General features: G+C 41.1%; 1 protein-coding gene across 12 annotated transcripts in view; it reads right to left on the reverse strand.

Moving 5' to 3' along the window:
* DNAH3 (dynein axonemal heavy chain 3) overlaps positions 1 to 18,800 on the reverse strand; it is a 208,869-nt gene that overhangs the window by 37,257 nt on the left and 152,812 nt on the right. For all 12 annotated transcript variants that reach the window (XR_014236086.1, XM_082362351.1, XM_082362354.1 and 9 more), the window contains 8 exons: positions 12,181 to 12,304; positions 11,943 to 12,099; positions 11,554 to 11,697; positions 9,919 to 10,585; positions 8,532 to 8,697; positions 6,341 to 6,557; positions 4,172 to 4,354; positions 50 to 248 (listed from right to left, as the gene is read on the reverse strand). Coding sequence is in view for 11 of the 12 variants with exons in the window: in XM_082362351.1 (XP_082218477.1) it covers positions 50 to 248; positions 4,172 to 4,354; positions 6,341 to 6,557; positions 8,532 to 8,697; positions 9,919 to 10,585; positions 11,554 to 11,697; positions 11,943 to 12,099; positions 12,181 to 12,304 (1,857 nt within the window). In the remaining variant the exon portion in view is untranslated. The remainder of the gene's footprint in view (positions 1 to 49; positions 249 to 4,171; positions 4,355 to 6,340; positions 6,558 to 8,531; positions 8,698 to 9,918; positions 10,586 to 11,553; positions 11,698 to 11,942; positions 12,100 to 12,180; positions 12,305 to 18,800) is intronic.

An 18,800-nucleotide genomic window follows, 5' to 3' on the forward strand; every position in this document is an offset into this window, starting at 1 on the left:
ACAGCCCATGCAGGCCGCTGGGTCGGGAGGGGTGCTGGGGGGTGGTTACCACTGCCACTGGAGTCCGGCTTCCTCTCTGGTCTCAGCCCCTTCATCACACAGATGCTCTCCATGACCAGCTTGACAGGACCTGGTGGGTTCTGCATCGACTTCACCAGTGAGATGTCTGCTGGGTTCAGGGTGTCCAGTGCAGCAAGTGCAGCCTCCAGGGCCGGCATCGCCTCTGCCAGATCCCCTTCACATTCGTTCTGCAGGCGGCACAGAGACAGAAGGGGTGAATGCCAGGTGCCCGGCACGCTGTGGGTGAAGCAAGCTCTGCTCCTGGGGGAAGCAGCAGAAGTGAGAAGAGGTGCCTCCCGCCCCAGTGTCCTTCCAGGACACTGCTCCCTCCCGGAGGTTCGCATGGCGAGGGTGGCTCTCACAGGCAGCAGGGAAGCATGCATGCATTTGGGAGCTGTGGTTTGGATGCCTTGGACATTTGAGAATTTACTGGTTTTGTGATCTTAAAAAAATCAAGCTTTTGGTTTTTAATGAATTCCCAAGAGGTATATGCAGTGAGTGACCTCATACCCATTGATCAAGGATGGGTTGAGAAGATGAAGTAAAGAATGAAGCCTAGGGGTGAGTGACAGATGGGAAGGGGATTAGGGCAAGTTTGGGGAAGAATAAGGCATGAGGGGTGGGAGAATATCAGAGATGGGGTGAGGGTCTGCGATGCACTGTAGCTCAGAGATGGGGTAGGGGTGGAGCTGGGGATAGGGTGGAGTTTAAGGCAAGACTTTAAGGAGGAGGAATGGGGATAGAGATTAGAGCTGGGTAGTGAGTTCTGGGAAAAGGAGACCATATATGTTTTGTCCATTATTTCTTTGTTTGAAAACAAAGCTAATATAATGGAATATTATTCAGCCATAAAAAGAAATGAAGTAACAATTCATGCAACAACACAGATAAACCTTGAGAACATTATGCTAAGTGAAAGCAGCCAGATAGACACAAAATGCCACCTGCTCTATGATTCCATTCACATGAAATGTGCGTAAAAGGAAAATCCACAGAGGCAGAAGGTAGGTTAGTGGTTGCCAGGGGCTGAGGAGAGGGAGGAATGGCTAGTGACTGCCAATGGGTACAGGTTTCTTTCTGGGTAATGAAAATGTTCTAGAAGTAGATAGTGGTGATTGTTGTACAACTTTGTGAATATACTATAACCTCTGAATTGCATGATTTAAAAAGGTGAATATTAATGGTATGTGAATTATATCTCAATTTTTTTTTAAAAAGGGAAGATTAACATTATAAGATTTCACAATTTTATAGATTACAGTTGGCCCTCTGTACCTGTAGATTTGGAACCACGGATCCAGAGGGCAGACTGCAGGGGCTTGAGCATCTGCGGATTTGGGTATCTGTGGGGTCGGGGGCCGGGGGGGTGGGGAGGGCTGGACCCAATCCCCTGCAAATACAACTGCATTTAGCAGTTCAATTACCAAATCCTCCTCCAACAACAACAATGAAATGAGGACTCGAGAGGTAAAATGAGTTAGCCAATGTCACAAAGCTGGTTAGTCAATGAGCCAAGCTCCAACCCTGGGCCCCTGGCTCCCCACTCAGTGAATTTTCTGTTAGTCTCCCAGCGCAGGGACTGATCACACAGCCATGACTGAAGTGAAACTTCACAAGAGAATGTTAAAAGCAGCATGTGTCAAAGCCTATGTCCTGCACGTTTATTGTGATAAGCAAACAAAATAAAGGAGGTTCCACCTTCTTACATACAGGTGTGTGCACATGTGTATATATACACGCGTGTGTATATCACGGATTCTTTATTTTAGGTTTTCTGCTTTTCCTATAAACTTATAGCAAGGTTTTATTTGGCTTCCTTATATTAACCCCCACCCCCAGATGAGCCACGTTAGATATCCCCAGTATCAAAATGGAACATCCTGCTTTGGATGGTAAGAATGGCTCAGTTCCAGGGGCAACTCAGTTTGCCCCTTCTTCAGCCCTAGGATATGTGCCAGAGTGCAAGACAAGGGGAAGGACCAGAGCTGACCCCTGCTGCTTCTCATGACCAGCTTCAGAAAGGGTTTGGTGGTAGAGGAGACTACGGGTATTGGCTCAGCTACATCTTCGGATTCTCAGTAGATTTCAACCCTCCCAGGTGTCCCTGGTGTCCTATTATTGATAGTTCTGTGTCCCTTTCTTATAATGTGCCAGACAACTAGTGGTCCGCATTCACATTATGCCTCCCAGTGGCCCTGTAGCTCTGCTTCTTTCCTAAGGGTAAGGCCTGGATTCTAGCAAGTTTGTTTGTTAAGTGACTCAAAAGGCCTCTAATTGTAACATTATCTCTAGCAGTGATTCTCAACCCTGACTCTGCATCAGAGTCACTGAGGAGCATTTAGGGCATCCTCAGGGTCAGGCTCCACACCCAGGGATTCTGATTCATTCAGTCTGGGTGGGGTCTGGGCATTTGCATTTTTAAAACTCCAAAGCTCTTTTGAGAGATTCCAGCTGATACTCTGGAAACACTGAAAACAAGGCAGGAAGGAACAGACTTCAATGCCCAATAGCGGAATGGCTACTTGATAGGTGAAGCACCTACTTAAAATGGTCATTAAAATGATTATATGACATTTTGGAAAAACATTTGTGATAAGCTGTTAAGGAAATTAAAAAGCATAAAGCAAATCACAATTATGCTATGATTGCAATAACAAAACTATCCACGTGTATAGACAGGAACTAGAGGAAAACTTGGAAAATTGGAAAGGTGTTAAAGTTGAGCTCTTAAAAATTCTTTTGTATGTGTTATGACACCATTTGTTTCTATGATAAAAAAAAATTATAATTAAAAATGACCTCTGTGGGGACTTCTCTGGTGATCCAGTCGTTGAGAATCCGCCTTACAATGCAGGGGGTGCAGGTTCGATCCCTGGTCGGGAAGCTAAGATCTCACATGCCGCAGGGTGGGGCAACTAAGCCTGCACGCCGCAACTACTGAGCTCGCCAGCCACAACTAGAGAGAAGCGCGTGAGTCCGCACACTCTGGAGCCCACATGCCGCACAATGAAGATCCCACGTGTGGGCCGCAACTAGGACCTGACACAGGCCCCCCCCCAAAAAAACACCCCAAAAAATAAAATAAAAATGACCTCTGTGGCTTAGCAGTGCACAGAGCAGCAGGGCTGTTTGAGGCATGTGAAGCACAGTGCTTGCGGATGAAATGTAATCAACTCTGCAGTACTCCTGACATCATTTATTATCCTTGTTACGGGGGAAAGAAATGATCCATTAGCTTAAAAAGAATCGACCAATGTAAGCAAACCATTTTATTTGGAAGCAAGCTCTTGTTTGAAGAATGGTCAGAAGAATTTTCTAACTGCTAAGTGGAGACACAGGGACAAGCATCTTCAGCTAAGTGCCAAGAGCCTTGGAGTCTGATCCTACCAACTAGCTCTGCGGCTCTGCAAAGTCAATTTACCACTGAACCTCAGTGTTGTTGACGTCTAGACATTGACGGCTGTCATTAGTAAGTCCAAAGTCATTGTGATAATGGAACCGTATACTTGAAAGTGCTTGGGTAAGTATATAACATGAACATTAATCAGATTTTCTTCTAATATCTGAATATAGGTGAAGCCCTTCCCAGGACTGTTCTTCTTTGGTATAAGAATTACCTTCAAATGGGGTCCTCTAGATTCAACAATCTGTCATTTGACAAATATGTACTCCACACCTATGACATGCCAGCCACATTTGAGCAAAACCGTGATTGAGGTGAAGGAGATAGCCAGAGGGAACAGCCAGTGCAAGGGCCCTGGGATGGGAACATGCCTTGTGTTTGTTTGGGGAATAGCTAGGAGGCTGGTGTGGCCAGAAGAGTCAATGAGGGGAAGGTAATAAGAGATAAGGTTAGATCTTGTTGGGGCTTATAGGACTTGACTCTGAGTGAGATGGAGAGTATTTGTAAAACAATAATGCTTCCTGGAGAGAGCCAGGTGTCATTTACTAGCTATGTGATGCTGGGAAAGCATCCTTTCAAGCCTCACTTTTTTCCTCTGCAAGATGGGCATGACCATGCACATTCTGCAAGCCTTTGTTAGGCTCTAGTGAGATAATAGATGAACCCTGAAAATGCTGGTTCCCTTTCTTCTCTCTCAGCAGTTTATACCTTGATTCCTTGAGCAGTGGCGGCAGCAGCATTGGCTTCTTCTTCATCGGCTTGCACCAGAAGTTTCTTGGCATCGGCTTCTCGCGTCTCCCCTTCAATTTTCACCATCATCTTAGCGGTCTCCTCAGAGGTCTGAATGAGTTGGGGTTGGAGGGCAGTCAGTTCTACTTGCATGACGGCCACCTAGCAAGGAGAGGAAGGTGGGAGGGGTGCAGGGTCAGCTATGTCAATGCCGAAAATGGCATGGCTGGCAAAAGTTGAAACGATGCTCTAACCTATGACACATGCAGAAAATACTAATGATTTTAATGGTACTGGGTACATATTTGTTGGCTGGAGTTTCTCTCTTTGATCTTTCAATATTTCGTTACTGAGTTCATGCTATGTGTTGTCGTTGCCAAGCTCTGTGGTAGGCACTATACATATAACAGTAAACAAAAAATGTTTTTAAAGATACAACACAAAAAAAGATATTCCTCCTGCATTGAGCCTACACTCTAGTGTTGGGGGCAGCGAAAGACAGAACAAAAGTAAGTTAGGGGGAAAAAAACCCCTACATTTTTTAAGGCTGTGAAGGAATCATACATGGCTGAGAGAGCTGGGATAGAAGGAACTTTCAAGGCCATTTTTCCCCAACAGTCTGATGCTCTCTAGAAAATTCCTGCCAAGTAGTTTTCTGGCCACTGTTTGAACACTCCTAATGGTGGGGAGCTCGCCACCTCTCAGGGGAGCTGGGCCATTTTTCAGGCAGCTGAACACATTAGATTTCCTGATAAGGAGCTGGAATTTACCCCCAGGCAGTTTTTCCCCACTGGTCCTGATTCTGCCTTCTAAGGCAGCTCAGATGCTTATCTGAAGAGAGTTTCATGACCTTGAACCCACTGTCCACAGAAAGCCCACATGAGAGAAAAAGCATAGCACGCTGGTCTGATTAGGAACACAGACTCTGCAGTCACGCAGACCTAAGTTTCAGTTTTGGCCTCACAACTTGCACCAGCTACTCACGAAGCTGTGTGATCATGGGCAAGTTGCCTGGCCTCTCTGGGTCCTTGGTCTCTTTGTGTGTAATGTGGTGATAACAGTACTTTCCTCATATACAGCACCAGGCACGTGGTAGGGCTTCAGTAATGTTAACTGGCACCACAGTCTCTTTACTGGTCTAGACTGTCTCAGGTCATTTTGCTGCTCAACACAGTTTGCTCACCCTTGTCTGGATAGACTCCAATTTTCAACATCTCTCTAAAAGCTAAGGACCCTGAATTGGACCCAGCAACTGCAAGAGCAGAGCAACAGAGGCACCTCTGATGTTCTTTCCCATCCCTGTGCTGCATGTTGGTGGGTCTGCTGTACTCAGTGACAGGTCAACCTACTGCAAACCATTCAGTTGCCTGAGTTCTTTTTTTTTTTTTTTTTTAACGTTTTTATTGGAGTATAAATGCTTTACAATGGTGTGTTAGTTTCTGCTTTATAACGAAGTGAATCAGTTATACATATACATATTATCCCTTCCTTAGTTCTTTATTGGTGCTGAAAATCCACATCTTAATATGGTTTTGTCAAGTGGCTCAAGCACAAGTCAATTACTAATTTATATGCCAGGCATTTTGCTAAGGGTTACACTTGTGTCAGCTCATTTACTCTTCATAATAGCCCTATGAAGTGAAGACTGTTATTATCACTTCTTTTTATAGAAGAGGAAACTAAGGCCCTAAGAGGTGAAATAACATCTTCAAGGTTCTATAGCTGATAAGTTATAAAGCTGGAATTTGAGTCCAGGCCCTGCTCTTAACCACTGCCTTGTTCTGCCCAGTTCCCCACGAGAGTATCCAGGGCTTGGGCAAGGGTGAGGTGAGTAAGGCACTTGCCTTGGGCACAAAATTTAAGGGGGCTCCAAAAAACTCAGTATTCAAGATAAATAGTATTTTACTGTAATGTTGTAAAAAGTTAAAATTAGTTCAAAAAGATCCATGATGAACAAAACATCAAAACCTTAAAGACAGACAGGGCTGGGTTTAGGCCAAGCAAGTGAGGTGAGTTCTGCGAGCACAGGGTCAGAGGCTGTCTTTATTTTATTTGGTGTTCTCTTGACTTCTGCACCTGAACAAGTGCTTTACCGCATCCAATTAGTCTTGGACCTCTTTGTCCCTGTACTATTTTGGCAGCGCTCACCTGTGAAGCTGCAAATTCAAGTTTCTGCAGGCCTGTCAGGTAGCGGTTCCTCATCATATCCACCTCTTGCCTCTTCCTATTCAGGAGCGTCTTGAAGGTTAGGATCAATTCGAGGTAGGAGGTGGGGGTAACGTAGTTGTGCCTGCGAAGTGTGTTGTAATAATCAAGCGACAGCTTTTTCACACTCTCCTGGAAATATTTGCACATGGAGATGACCCTGCCGAGGACACAAAGGTGGTTAGGCAGGCCCAACTTGCTCCAGAGAGATCCAGTACAGCCTTGGTTCACAGACGTGAGGATGTGAGAAAGCCACCCACTATGGCCCAGTAGAATCCCAAATTCTCTGAAGCATGTCAACAGAGCCTCGAGAATGATTGGGTAAGTATATATTCTTACTAGAATGATTTTTGATTAGGTAATTTCTATCTTTAATCACTTTTGTGACTCATCAGGGCTTAAGCAGGAGTTCTTAACCTTTGTCAGTCTGGTGAAGCTTCTGGACTTTGCAGAATAATGTTTTAAAATGCATAAAATAATATATAGAGGGTTACCAAGGAAACCAATTATGTTGAAAGCGTTTTCAAAATATTTTAAAAACCAAATTTATGATATAGTAATATGTGTGCTTTTATTTATGCATGAAATCAGGGATCAGCAGACTTTTCCTGGTAAGGACCAGATAGTAAATATTTTAGGCTTTGTGGAACGACTTCCCCGGTGGTCCAGTGGTAAAGAATCCACCTTCCAATGCAGGGGACGTGGGTTTGATCCCTGGTCAGGGAACTAAGATCCCACATGCCGCGGGGCAACTAAGCCCGCACCACAACTACTGAGCTCACGCACCTCAACTAGAGAACCTGTGTGCCGCAAACTACAGAGCCCATGTGCTCTGGAACCGCATGCCAAAACTACAGAGCCCACGCACCCTGGAGCCTGCGCACCACAACTAGAGAGAGAAAACCCGCATGCCTCAACTAGGGAGAAGCCTGCGCGCCACGATAAAGAGCCCGTGCGCTGCAACGAAAGATCCCGCATGCCTCAACCAAGATCCCATGTGCTGCAACTAAGACCCGACGCGGTCAAAAATTAAAAAAAAAAAAATTTAGGCCTTGTGAGCCACATGGTCTCAAGAGCAACTATTCAACTCTGCCACTGTAGTGTGCATGGCTGTTTCCCAATAAAACATTATTTACGAAAATAGGCTGTGAACTAGACTTGGCCCATGGATCATCATTTGCCGACTGTGGCATTAAATAGTAAGATTGGACAGCAGGTCTAACAACTACCATCATTTTGAAGGAAATGATATAATTGGGGCATCTGTAATGACTGAATTATTAGATAGATATTAGAATTATTAGACAGAAAATAACTGTGATTCCTACTGGTAACAAAGTCACACAATCCTACTGGGGTTTATTGCCTACATTCATCATTGAAAGAAATGCAAAGTATCAGTTAGATGTCAGTGAAAATGAAGATGTACTTTTTCCCCACTCACATTCACTGTCCCTCTGAATTCTGTTTATGAGCCTATGGACCCAGGTTAAGGGTCTTCTGGCCTAGAGAACAAAGTTCAAAGTTCTTAAAAGCCATGAATATTCTGACCGCTACCTATTTCTTCACTTTCTATTCATTCATTTAATAACCAGTAATTGAACCTACTATGTACCAGGCACTTGCTAGGCACTAAGGCTACAGAAGTATACAAGAAGGTGATATGACCCCTGCCTTCATGGGACACCTAGAGTGGTCAACAGTCTTAACCCTTCTCTTACTGTAGCCAAAATTCAGTGCTTTTTTTTTTTCATTTGTATATCTGTGCTTTATACAAAAAAAGAGTAAGTTACTGTCATAACAAAAAACCCTCACAAGAACCAGTTTTCATCCCCTTGGCAGCAATATCACCCCTCTTGAGAATGCATGCTCTAAGACTATTGAAATAGCTATAGTATTATATCCAGGTTCTCATAGCTATGACAACAGTGCATCTCTAGGACAATTCTGAACAATGAAATGTTATTCTTTTTCAGCAAAGGTGTTTTATTAAATATCTAAATGTGATTTAAAAGTATAAGACATTTTCTATACCTAAAATGATAAGTTTTGAAACAGCAACAAGAATAGAGCCAATATCTAGATTTTCATTTGAAATATTTGGCTGCCGTACTAAAATGCAGCTAACACTTACTCTATCCGAATATTGTCATCGAGCTCCACATCTTCTAGAAATGTGTTGGCTACCAATTCCAGGGCATCTGTGGGCCAAGACTGGAACCAGTCAATTGTGCAGCAATTGATCAGGGAAGGGAACATCCGCAGGCGGTTCCGGAAGGTGTCCCCAATCGGACTCATGGCTAATGAAAAGTAGACTTTGTTAGTTCTCTTTCTCCAAGTCAACGAGGCTGAAAAGGGACAGGCAGTTCTTTCCAAGGATTCTGGTGGGGTAAGGGAGCAGTCATGTTTCCTATTGGCACGCCAGGGTGTGATTGGGAACAGTCAGGATGAGTGCCTGGGAAGCACAGGGGAATCATGGGATATTTTCAGGAAACTTTGTGATGGGAATTCAGTTTATTACAATACCTTCTGGCTCGTCTCCAGTATCCACACTGTCCCTTCCAGATCCTTAGGGTCACATAGCCAGAGTGGTTTGAGCCCTTTGACCCACGTGCTCTGTTTGTTCTGACTCACAGACATAAGGGAGCTGTGGGGCCATCAGCTTGTTTCTGACCTCATCCCCATCCAACCACAAAGATCGGATTCTATGCCCCAAATTCCGTTCACTGTTTATTTAGACCCAGTGTGGTGGGAGGAAGCATAATGCACAGGTGAAAGTGTGAGGAGGTCAGCGTGGCTGAAAAAGAGAGAAGGGGAAACTTGGTTGGAGATGAGAGTGGAGAGGATGCAGGGGACAGTCTGGCAGGTGGCCTTATAAGACTATAGGTTAGCAATTTTGGTCTTTATCTGAATAGAAAGCAATTTAGGTGTTTTAATTTGTGTATGTGTGTAAATATACAATGATCACATTTGCAATACATGAAAAAAAAATCCCCATCCTGACTCAATGGAACATAAAGGTCTGGAATGGAGAGAGTGGACATAGAACAGTTAGAAGGCTGTAGAGGTGAGGTCTGAGTGAGACGATAGAGGCTTAGCTAATATGAAGGTGGCAGAGATAGAGATAAGTGGGTAGATATGCGAGAGAGAAGGCAAAAATTGACAGGACATGGTAACAAGAGAGAAGTATTAAACACGACCCCTAAGTTTCTGGATAGATTGGAGATATCGTTCATAGAGAGAAGAACTCCAGGTGCTGTTCTGTGAGGTTGCCGGGTAATGTACTAAAAGGAAGGAGAGGGTTCAGAGGAGAATTCAGAGAACTGAGGAGAGTGGAACAGGTTTAAAACAGTTGTTCAGGAGAGTCGAAGTTTCCACAGGAATTCTAGGCACTGACCCGTGGGCGAGTGAGTGCCTTGGCTGGATCATTCCTGGCACCACTGTAAGAGGAACGGGCTTAAGGCACAGGAGATCCTGAAATACCCAGAGGAAAAGGGCAAACTGAATTTGCTTCTTCTTACCAAGGACAATGTGAAGGTTGTTTTTCACTCTCTCAATAAAGAAGTTATACATAGAAAGAGGAGTGGCTTCGATCTTCTCACTTTCTGTCCTTGCTGCCATTTGCATCTTCTCCACAAGGTCAGCCTTCTCGTCAGTGGGGAAGATGTTGGGCACGTCTCCCGTGTTCAGAAGCATGTTGATGTCCTCAATGAATGACTCGTCCTTGATCTGGTTATCGGTGAGGAGGAACACAGTACTCTTGGAGGCCACACCGACCTGTAGCATGACCTTCTTCAGGTCCTCTCGCCAGTCATTGCCTGAGTAGCTCTTAGTGATCTCGATCTGGTACAGCTCATATGAGTTCATGAATGTGGACAGTTTGCTGGCACTTTGCCGCCCACTGCCCCCAATGCCCACCAGGAGCAAGTGGCCTTTGTCCTGCTTCAGGACCCTGCATATCCTGGAGATGTGCTCAATGGTGAACCTGAACATGACCAAGGACATGGGGGCCTTGCTGATGTTGTTGAACTCTTCCAGGTAATACTCCATGACCACTGTGAGCTGTTTTAAGTCAGTGATCTCATCATAGATTTTTTGGTCACTTTCTGGCTTGAAGAAATCTCCAAAGAAGAGGCTACGGATATTATCATCAACTATCTTTCCAGTGGGCGACAGGTGGATGAGGACCTGTGGGAAAGGTAAGTCTCAGTTAGGCATTCAGCCAGTAGCCCCAGCCACCATGGTACTGGGAGGTGTAGAGGGAGGGAGTAGGGGATGTATTTGTTTCCTCTGAGCATTCTTCAAAGTCATGGTTCATCAACAGTTTTTTTTTTTTTTTCTTTAAACAAAATATGTGGATCTCGTGGTTGTAAAGACTATGATGAAAGGACATTTGAGAAAAGAGTGTGAAAGCAAGGGTCAATCTGTTTGCTAAGTGATTAAAACATTGGTGGTCAGATTGTAAGATCCTAAGAGGAGGTAGTCGAAAGATGACATCATTTTTAATGTACTTGCTCCTTCACCGAATAGAAGTGCAGGCATTTCCCTGGTCCCCACTCTGTACCTAGAGTAGAAATGTTTTAGATGCCTCTTCTTCCTGATATTAGAAACTGGCAGTGCTTCTGCACTTGGCCTCTGGATGGAACATGAAACACTTGCAATTTTTTCTATGGAGAAATCGTAGCTTCTTAAGAATAGAGGTAGAACTAGATGATGCAAATACACAGGCTTAAAACTTTTCTTATATCAAAATAGAAAAGAGAAAATATTTAGAAATGGGAAACCATGACAATCTTTCACTCGGGCTTTACCAGGGCATCAATCAAACCATGAAAATTCATGGTGTATTTATTTCTCAACTCGCAAATTAACTGACCTTGAAAATGCATTTTACATTAATCATAAACAATAACATCATATCATAAACCATAAGTTTGAATGTATCCAAACTTATATGTTACCAGGGAAGTGAAGTGAAATTGGACCAACTATAATATCACCAAATTGAGTGACTAGTTGGCTCAATACACTGTTTCTTGAGATTCAGAAAGTGGAGCTGTAAGTCTCTAGTAGGAAGACAATCTGAAATCTGAGACTAGCGTGATCAAATATTTGGGGCAATTTCTGAGGCCAAATGATCACAGGGTCTGGCTTACCTTTTCCACAGACTGCTTGAAGCAATTGGAGGTGGTTTCCCTCACCATGTTGAAAAAGACCTGTCTGTCCTCATGATCAATCAGACGGTCATAGAAGACCCGGTAAACCTCATGGATCCAAAGCCGGATAAATTTTTCTACATCCTGAAAATCCAGTTAATTATTTGAATAAATGGCAGGTGGTGACTGAGGTGGTAGTTCTCAAATAGTTTCTAAATCCTGGGGTCGATATGGGGCTATAATGAGATAATGCTTACAAAATACTTAGCACAATGCTTAGCATAGATTAAATGCTTGATAGAAGTTAGATATTACTCTTATCATTGTTTATTCCATACAGCCAAGGATATCACTGAATGAACTTGATAACAGAAATGATAGCGGCTGACCTGCAGGTGGGTGTGAGGGCAGAGCAATACCCCTTGGATCACCCGTGAGAAGTCCCGCAGGTTAAAGACATAGTGTGACTTGGAGGGAGTTGGCAAGAAATTCTCCACTGCAGCTTTATAAATTGTCATCGTAGCTTGTACCAGCATCTTTCCATACCTTGGGAGGAAGGAGAAGGCAGACCAGTTAAAGAGGGGCCAGAACTGAGGACCCCAGGCCAATAACACAGGAACCTCTTACCTTAAGAACATCACATCAAACCCTTTTCCAAAGTGCCAGTCAGCGATTGAACTGAAAATCTTGGTTAAAATGTCATCCTCAAAGGCACTGATGGAAATGATATTCAGATGGCGAGTGAATCGTCCTGGAAAACATGCACAGGTGTGAGTGTGCATATATTCTCACACTTACCTCCTGGGCCTAGAGATCCTGAGCTATAGAAGAGTTTTCCCTCTGCCTTAATGTTCTAGAGCTGTGCTGTCCAATATGGCAGCCTTATGAAAATTAAATAACATTAAAATTTATTTCCTCAGTCCCACTAGCCACATTTCAACTTCTCAAGAATAACATGTGACTAGTGGCTGTTGTATTGCACAGCACAGATACAGAATGTCTCCATGACTGCAGAAGTTCTGGTAATAGAGCTAGTCCAGTGCTCAAGGTTGTTAAAAGGTGAAGGAAGTATATGATCATTGTAAAATAATCAAACAATTCAGAAATACTTTTATAGAAAGTATCCATTACCTCCCACACACGAAATCCATTCTCTCTCCCCTCCCCAAGGTTAGTCTGACATTCTTACTTCTCTATATCTGTATCTAGGTACCCAATGTTAGATATCCATATATTTATAGTTATACTATGTATCAGCTTTATTGAGATGTAATTCACATACTATACAATTCATCCATTTAAAGTACACAATTCAATGATTTTTTAGTATTTTAGTTGTGCAACCATTACCACAGTCAATAGCAGAACATTTACATCACCCCAAAAAGAAATCCTTTACCCACTAGCAGTCACTCCCCATTTCCCTGCAGCCCTTGGCAACTAACAATCTATTTTTTGTCTCTATAGATTTGCCTGCATATCTTTTTTTAAAAGTATTTTTCTATATAATGTAAAGCACAGATATAGAAAACCACACAAAACAAATGTATAGTTTAGTGAATCATTATAAAGTTAACATCCTTACATCTACCATCCATGTCAAGAAATACAACTTTGCCAGCCCTCCGTAGAAGCCCCTCCATATATCCCATCCCAATCACAGACCTCTCCATTTCTCCCTCCAAAGGTTGCCACTATCCTGACTTTTAAAGTAATTGCTATCTTGCATCTTTATTAACCATGTGTTCATTTCTAGATACCAGAGTTTAATCCCGCTAATTTAAAAAAATTGATATGTCTTTTAAGTCTCTTTTAATCTATAGGTTCCCCCCTCCAACCCTTTCTTTTATCTTCTGTCTACTGAATAGCTGGACTGGTTGATCTGTAGAAGTTTCCACAGTCAGGATTTTGTTGATTGCATATTCATGGTGTAGTTTATTTGGTTTCTCTGCCCTTCGTATTTCCTACCAATTTGCAGCTGTATCCAGAGACTTAATCAGATTCAGGTTCCATCTCTTTGGCCAGACCATAGGTGGTGGTGTAGTCCTTCATCAGAGGGCACATGATGTTGTCTCTCCCTCTGCAATGTTGGTAGCTACTGATTCTCAATGGCTAGATCCATTAATTCACTGAAGTTTGCAAAATGGTGATATTCTATCATTTCTCTTTCATTTACTATATAGTTTATTAAAATATTAGGAATATTTTTAGAAAGGGACACTTTCCTTCATCTACTATTTGCTTATACAGTGGTATACTCCATATAAGAAAGTCAAAATAAATGCTTGCTTCTTTCCATTTATTTATCAGTTTTCAAGATAATGAACTGGTTTTTTATCATCCTCTGAAGATGACCAGCTATGATTGTTATTACTGATTCATAGATTTAAATATCTTTCGATAAATTTCAATCCATTTAAATTACTATCATTGTTGAAGCTCAAATTTCCCCATATTTGCCAGTTAGAGCCTCCTTGTGTTGTTAACTGAATGCTTTTGACATGACTCTGTAGTCTTTGAAAGCTTTCTCATGATTGGATATATGAAAACGTTACAGGCATATATGAAGATGTTACAGGCATATCTTGTATATTTCCTGCCCCAGACATGTAATAAGCCATTTCTCCAAGAAGCCTGGTTTATTTTAGTAGGAAACTGGATTTCAAGACCACAGTCTGGGTGCTACGAATTCTTATTGTTAATGAGTTGGTTATTACTTTTTAGACCTGGAACATGAGTCAGTACTGATATTTCAAATTTAGGACTCCCGAGCTTTTTCTTAACTTCTTCTATATTACATCTTGATTTCCTTTTCTCCACACTGAGTCCTGGTTCTCAAGGACACAAGGGACAGTAGAAATAGAAAATGTTATAGTTACTCATTCATATAATCCCACTTTATACATACAACACACTCAGAATAAGAATATACGACCGCCACCAATTACAATAACTGAAGAGTTTAAAACTTCTTGTATGTGCTATCCTCATCCCACTCCATTTTCAACTGTTCAATATCTACATCATCAAATCATATAGGCTTTATATGTTATAATCTCTCCCATGTAGTCTTAGTTCAACAAATAACCACATTAAGTAATGCTCACTACCAGTTGTTATATTGATCTCTTTATAGCTATTTTGATCATGTGAAACCCATTTTCTAATAGATTCCTGAGAAAGGGCTTACGGAAATAAGTCTCTGAGTTCTTGCATGTTGATAATAGTTTTTATTTTATACTTGAAGGTCAGCTTTGCTGGCAATAAAAGCCTTGACTCTCATTGTATTCCCTCAAGTATCATAAATATGTTATTCCATTTTCTCTAGCATAAAGATTGCAGTTGAAAATTCTTAAGATGATCTAATTTTCTTTTTCTTTAAAGTCCAGTGATTTTACTAGTTTTGGTAATGATCATTTTTGAGTCTGTATTCTTAGGTACACAATGTACTTTTTCAATATGTAATTTTCAAAAATACTTTTTTTGGGGGAGCATTTTATTGGATTATAGCTTTTATTATTAGTTCTGTTTTCTTCTTTGAAGAAACTTCGGTTTTCTTCTTTAGACACTCCTGTTAGTTGTATGTTGGATTTTCTCTACCTAACTTTAATATTTGTTACTTTCTCTCAAACCTTTTAGTTCCTTTCTTCATTTCTTGAAAAAAAATTTATTGTGATAAAATATACATAACATAAAATTTACCATTTTAGCCATTGTTTAAGTGTACAGTTTAGTGGCATCAAGCACATTCACATTGTTGTGTGAACATCACCACCACCTATCTCCAGAATCTTTTCATCTTCTGCAACTGAAACTCATTAAGCACTAACTTCCCATTTCCCTCTCCCTAGCCTCTGGTAACAACCAGTCTACTTTTTGTCTCTGTGAACCTGAGTACCTCATATAAGTGGAATCATACAATATTTGTCCTTTTGTAACTGGCTTATTTCACTAAAATAATGTCTTTAAGGTTCATCCATGTTGTAGTATGTCTTTATATTTTTTCTGATTAAAAAATTCCTTCTTGGGCTTCCCTGGTGGCGCAGTGGTTGAGAATCTGCCTGCCAATGCAGAGGACACGGGTTCAAGCCCTGGTCTGGGAAGATCCCACATGCCGCGGAGCAACTAGGCCCGTGAGCCACAACTACTGAGCCTGCACGTCTGGAGCCTGTGCTCCGCAACAAGAGAGGCCGCGATAGTGAGAGGCCCGCGCACCGCGATGAAGAGTGGCTCCCACTCTCTGCAACTAGAGAAACCCCTCGCACAGAAACGAAGACCCAACACAGCCAAAAATAAAAAAAAAAAAAAAAAAAAATTCCTTCTAATTTTTTATTTCTTAAGGCATTACTGATTGTATTTATTCTATTTTTGCTCCTTTTAGTTTTGGCTTCATTTCTAAGGTAACTTTTTTTCCCTAATTCTTGAGTTCCATCATTCATTTCTAAGTTTTTCTAATTCTGATTTATGTCATTCTTTCCTGTCTTGTATTATCTCATCAATGTCTTTCAGATTATTTTGAAGTAATAGATTAAAGTTTTTAAAGTATGTCTTTCTGTTGTGCTTTTAAAGTAGGGGTGTTTTTCTCTATTCTCTTCCTTCCTACATTAATTTTTATGAAACATGACCTCAATACTTTTCTTTGCTCATTTTTATATATGCAATTAGAGAAGGCTTGACTCAGATGGCTTTTCTAACTCCACAAAGTTTCCTTTTCTGTTGATTTCTTAAGTGTTCAAAAATATAGTGACTTGCTTTCTGAACTTTCCTGCCTCTGTTCCTCTCTCTCACTCTCATTTTGACCTTCTCTTTCCTTTGTTTCTAGTAATCTTAACTTGCTCAATTCTGATTCAACTCCAGTTTCTCTTCAGTGTAGGGTCTCGCCTTGTATGGGAGACCTGGGTGGTTAGTTTCAAGAAATCACAACTGGCTATAATGCTCTAGTCCCTCAGAGCTCACTGCAGGTTCATTGTGCTTACTTGTTATTTGAGAAGGTAAAAGTCCTGCCAACTTCAGCTCCTGTTCTCTAATTGGCTGCCATGCTTATCAGAGAATACCTGTTTGCTACTTTTGGTTTCAACCATTCTCAGGTCTGTTAGATGTCTCAATACTTCCCTCTGCTTTCTCCCGCACAGATGCAGATAACATGTGGGTCTTGTAGCTGCCAGTGGTTTGTTCCCACCAATTATACTTTAGAATATGTGGGGAATACTCTGCCAACTAGTTTTGTTGTAAATGTTGTTTATAGGTTTTTGGTTTTGCTATCTAGTTGCTCTGTTTATGGGAATTCGGGAAGAGCCAAAAATGATGATTCTGGCACAGTTGCTGCCATTTTCCCCAAAACTCTTTTCAATATATATATATGGCATTTTTTTTTAAAAAGGAAAATATATGTGTCAGTACATAAGTATTATATATATATATATATATATATATATATATATATATATACACTCCACTATACTTATGTATTGACATATGTAGGTTTTTCTTTTTTTAAAAAAAATGCCAGAATAATATTTTACACATTGATCTGGAACAATCTACAGTTGTGTGAACTTGAGAAATTCACTTACTATTTTGATGATAAGGATACTAATAGTACTTAATGTTTGTTAATGTTACCTAAACCCAGATCAGTCTTCTGCCAAGCCATACTCTCAACCACCATACTATATTGCCTTGAGCTTCAGGTTTCCCATCTCAACCCTGAAAGCTGGCAGCTGGTTTGGCAAGTATCAGCTAGGCTGTTAGTTCTCCACTGAACAAAATTTCACTAAATATCAACATCAGATGAGGTCACTCCCTAGCTATGATGGAACAAGATAGAAACAAGTTTGCTCTGAAACCATGAAAACTACCCCCTTAGCTAATATGAGTGACTCTACTTCTTTACCAAGCAGAGAAAAAATTAAGATACCCACTCATCAAATTGTCCGCACTTCCTGAGATTACCCAATCCCAAACAGAGTCCCTGGTTCCTTAAGCCTTTCCTCATATCACCCAGCACAAGCCCATTTAACTCTCTTTCACCAGGCACTCTTACTCTCATGGTTCTCAATGCTGTACAGACACCCTTTCTGCAGCAAATTAATAAACCCAATTTCACTTGACTACAGATGTGTTCCTGGCAGACTTTGGGCACTGGTCTTTATTATAGGATCTTTTCAAATATCATATTATGTGACATAGCCTGAAAACTGTCAACTGCTGCACAAATGTTAGTAATTACTCTTTCCATGATATGTACTGGAAACAGATATTCCCTTTTGAATAGATTTCCACCCCCTGCCAGTTTTATTGAGATATAATTGACATATAACATATATAAGCTGAAGGTTTACAACATGATGATTTGATGCATATAGATATTGCAAAATGATTGCCACAATAAGGTTAAGTAACAATTCCATTGTTGCTGTTGTTGTTAACTAGAGTCACCATGCTATACATTAGATTCCCAAAACTTATTCATCTTATAACTGGAAATTTGTACCCTTTGACCAACATCTCCCCATTTCCCCCATCCCCTAACTCCTGGCAACCACCATTCTACTCCTGTTTCTATGAGTTTGGCTTTTTTAGATTCCACATGTACGTGATATTATATAGCATTTGTTTTTCTCTGTCTGACTTATTTCACTTAGCATAATGTTCTCAAGGTCCATCCATGTTGTCACAAAGGGTAGGATTTCATTCTTTTTTATGGCTGAATAATATCCCATTGTGTGTGTGTGTGTGTGTACACATCTTCTTTACCCATTCATCCATCAATGGACCCTTTGGTTGTTTCCATGACTTGACTATTGTGAATAATGTTGCAATGAACATGGGAGTGCAGATATTTCTTCAAGATAGTGATTTCATTTCCTTCAGATATACCCAGAAGTGGCATTGCTGGATCATATGGTAGTGCTATTTTTAATTTTTTGAGGAACCTCCTACTGTTTTTCATAGTGGCTGCACCAATTTACATTCCCACCAACAGTGTACAAGGGCACTTCTTATCTCTTGACTTTTTGTTAATAGCCATTCTATCAGGTGTGAGGTGATATCTCACTGTGATTCTGATTTTCATTTCTCTAATAATTAGCAATATTGAACATCTTTTCATGTGCCTGTTAGCCATTTGTATGTCTTCTTTAGAAAAATGTCTATTCGAATTCTCTATCCATTTTCAAATCAGATTGTTTGTTGTTTTGCTATTGAGTTGTATGAATTCCTTACATAGTTTGTATATTAACTCCTTA

This window comes from Balaenoptera borealis (assembly GCF_965194805.1).
Source record: "Balaenoptera borealis genome assembly, chromosome: 16".
NCBI classification, from domain to species: Eukaryota; Metazoa; Chordata; class Mammalia; order Artiodactyla; family Balaenopteridae; genus Balaenoptera; species Balaenoptera borealis.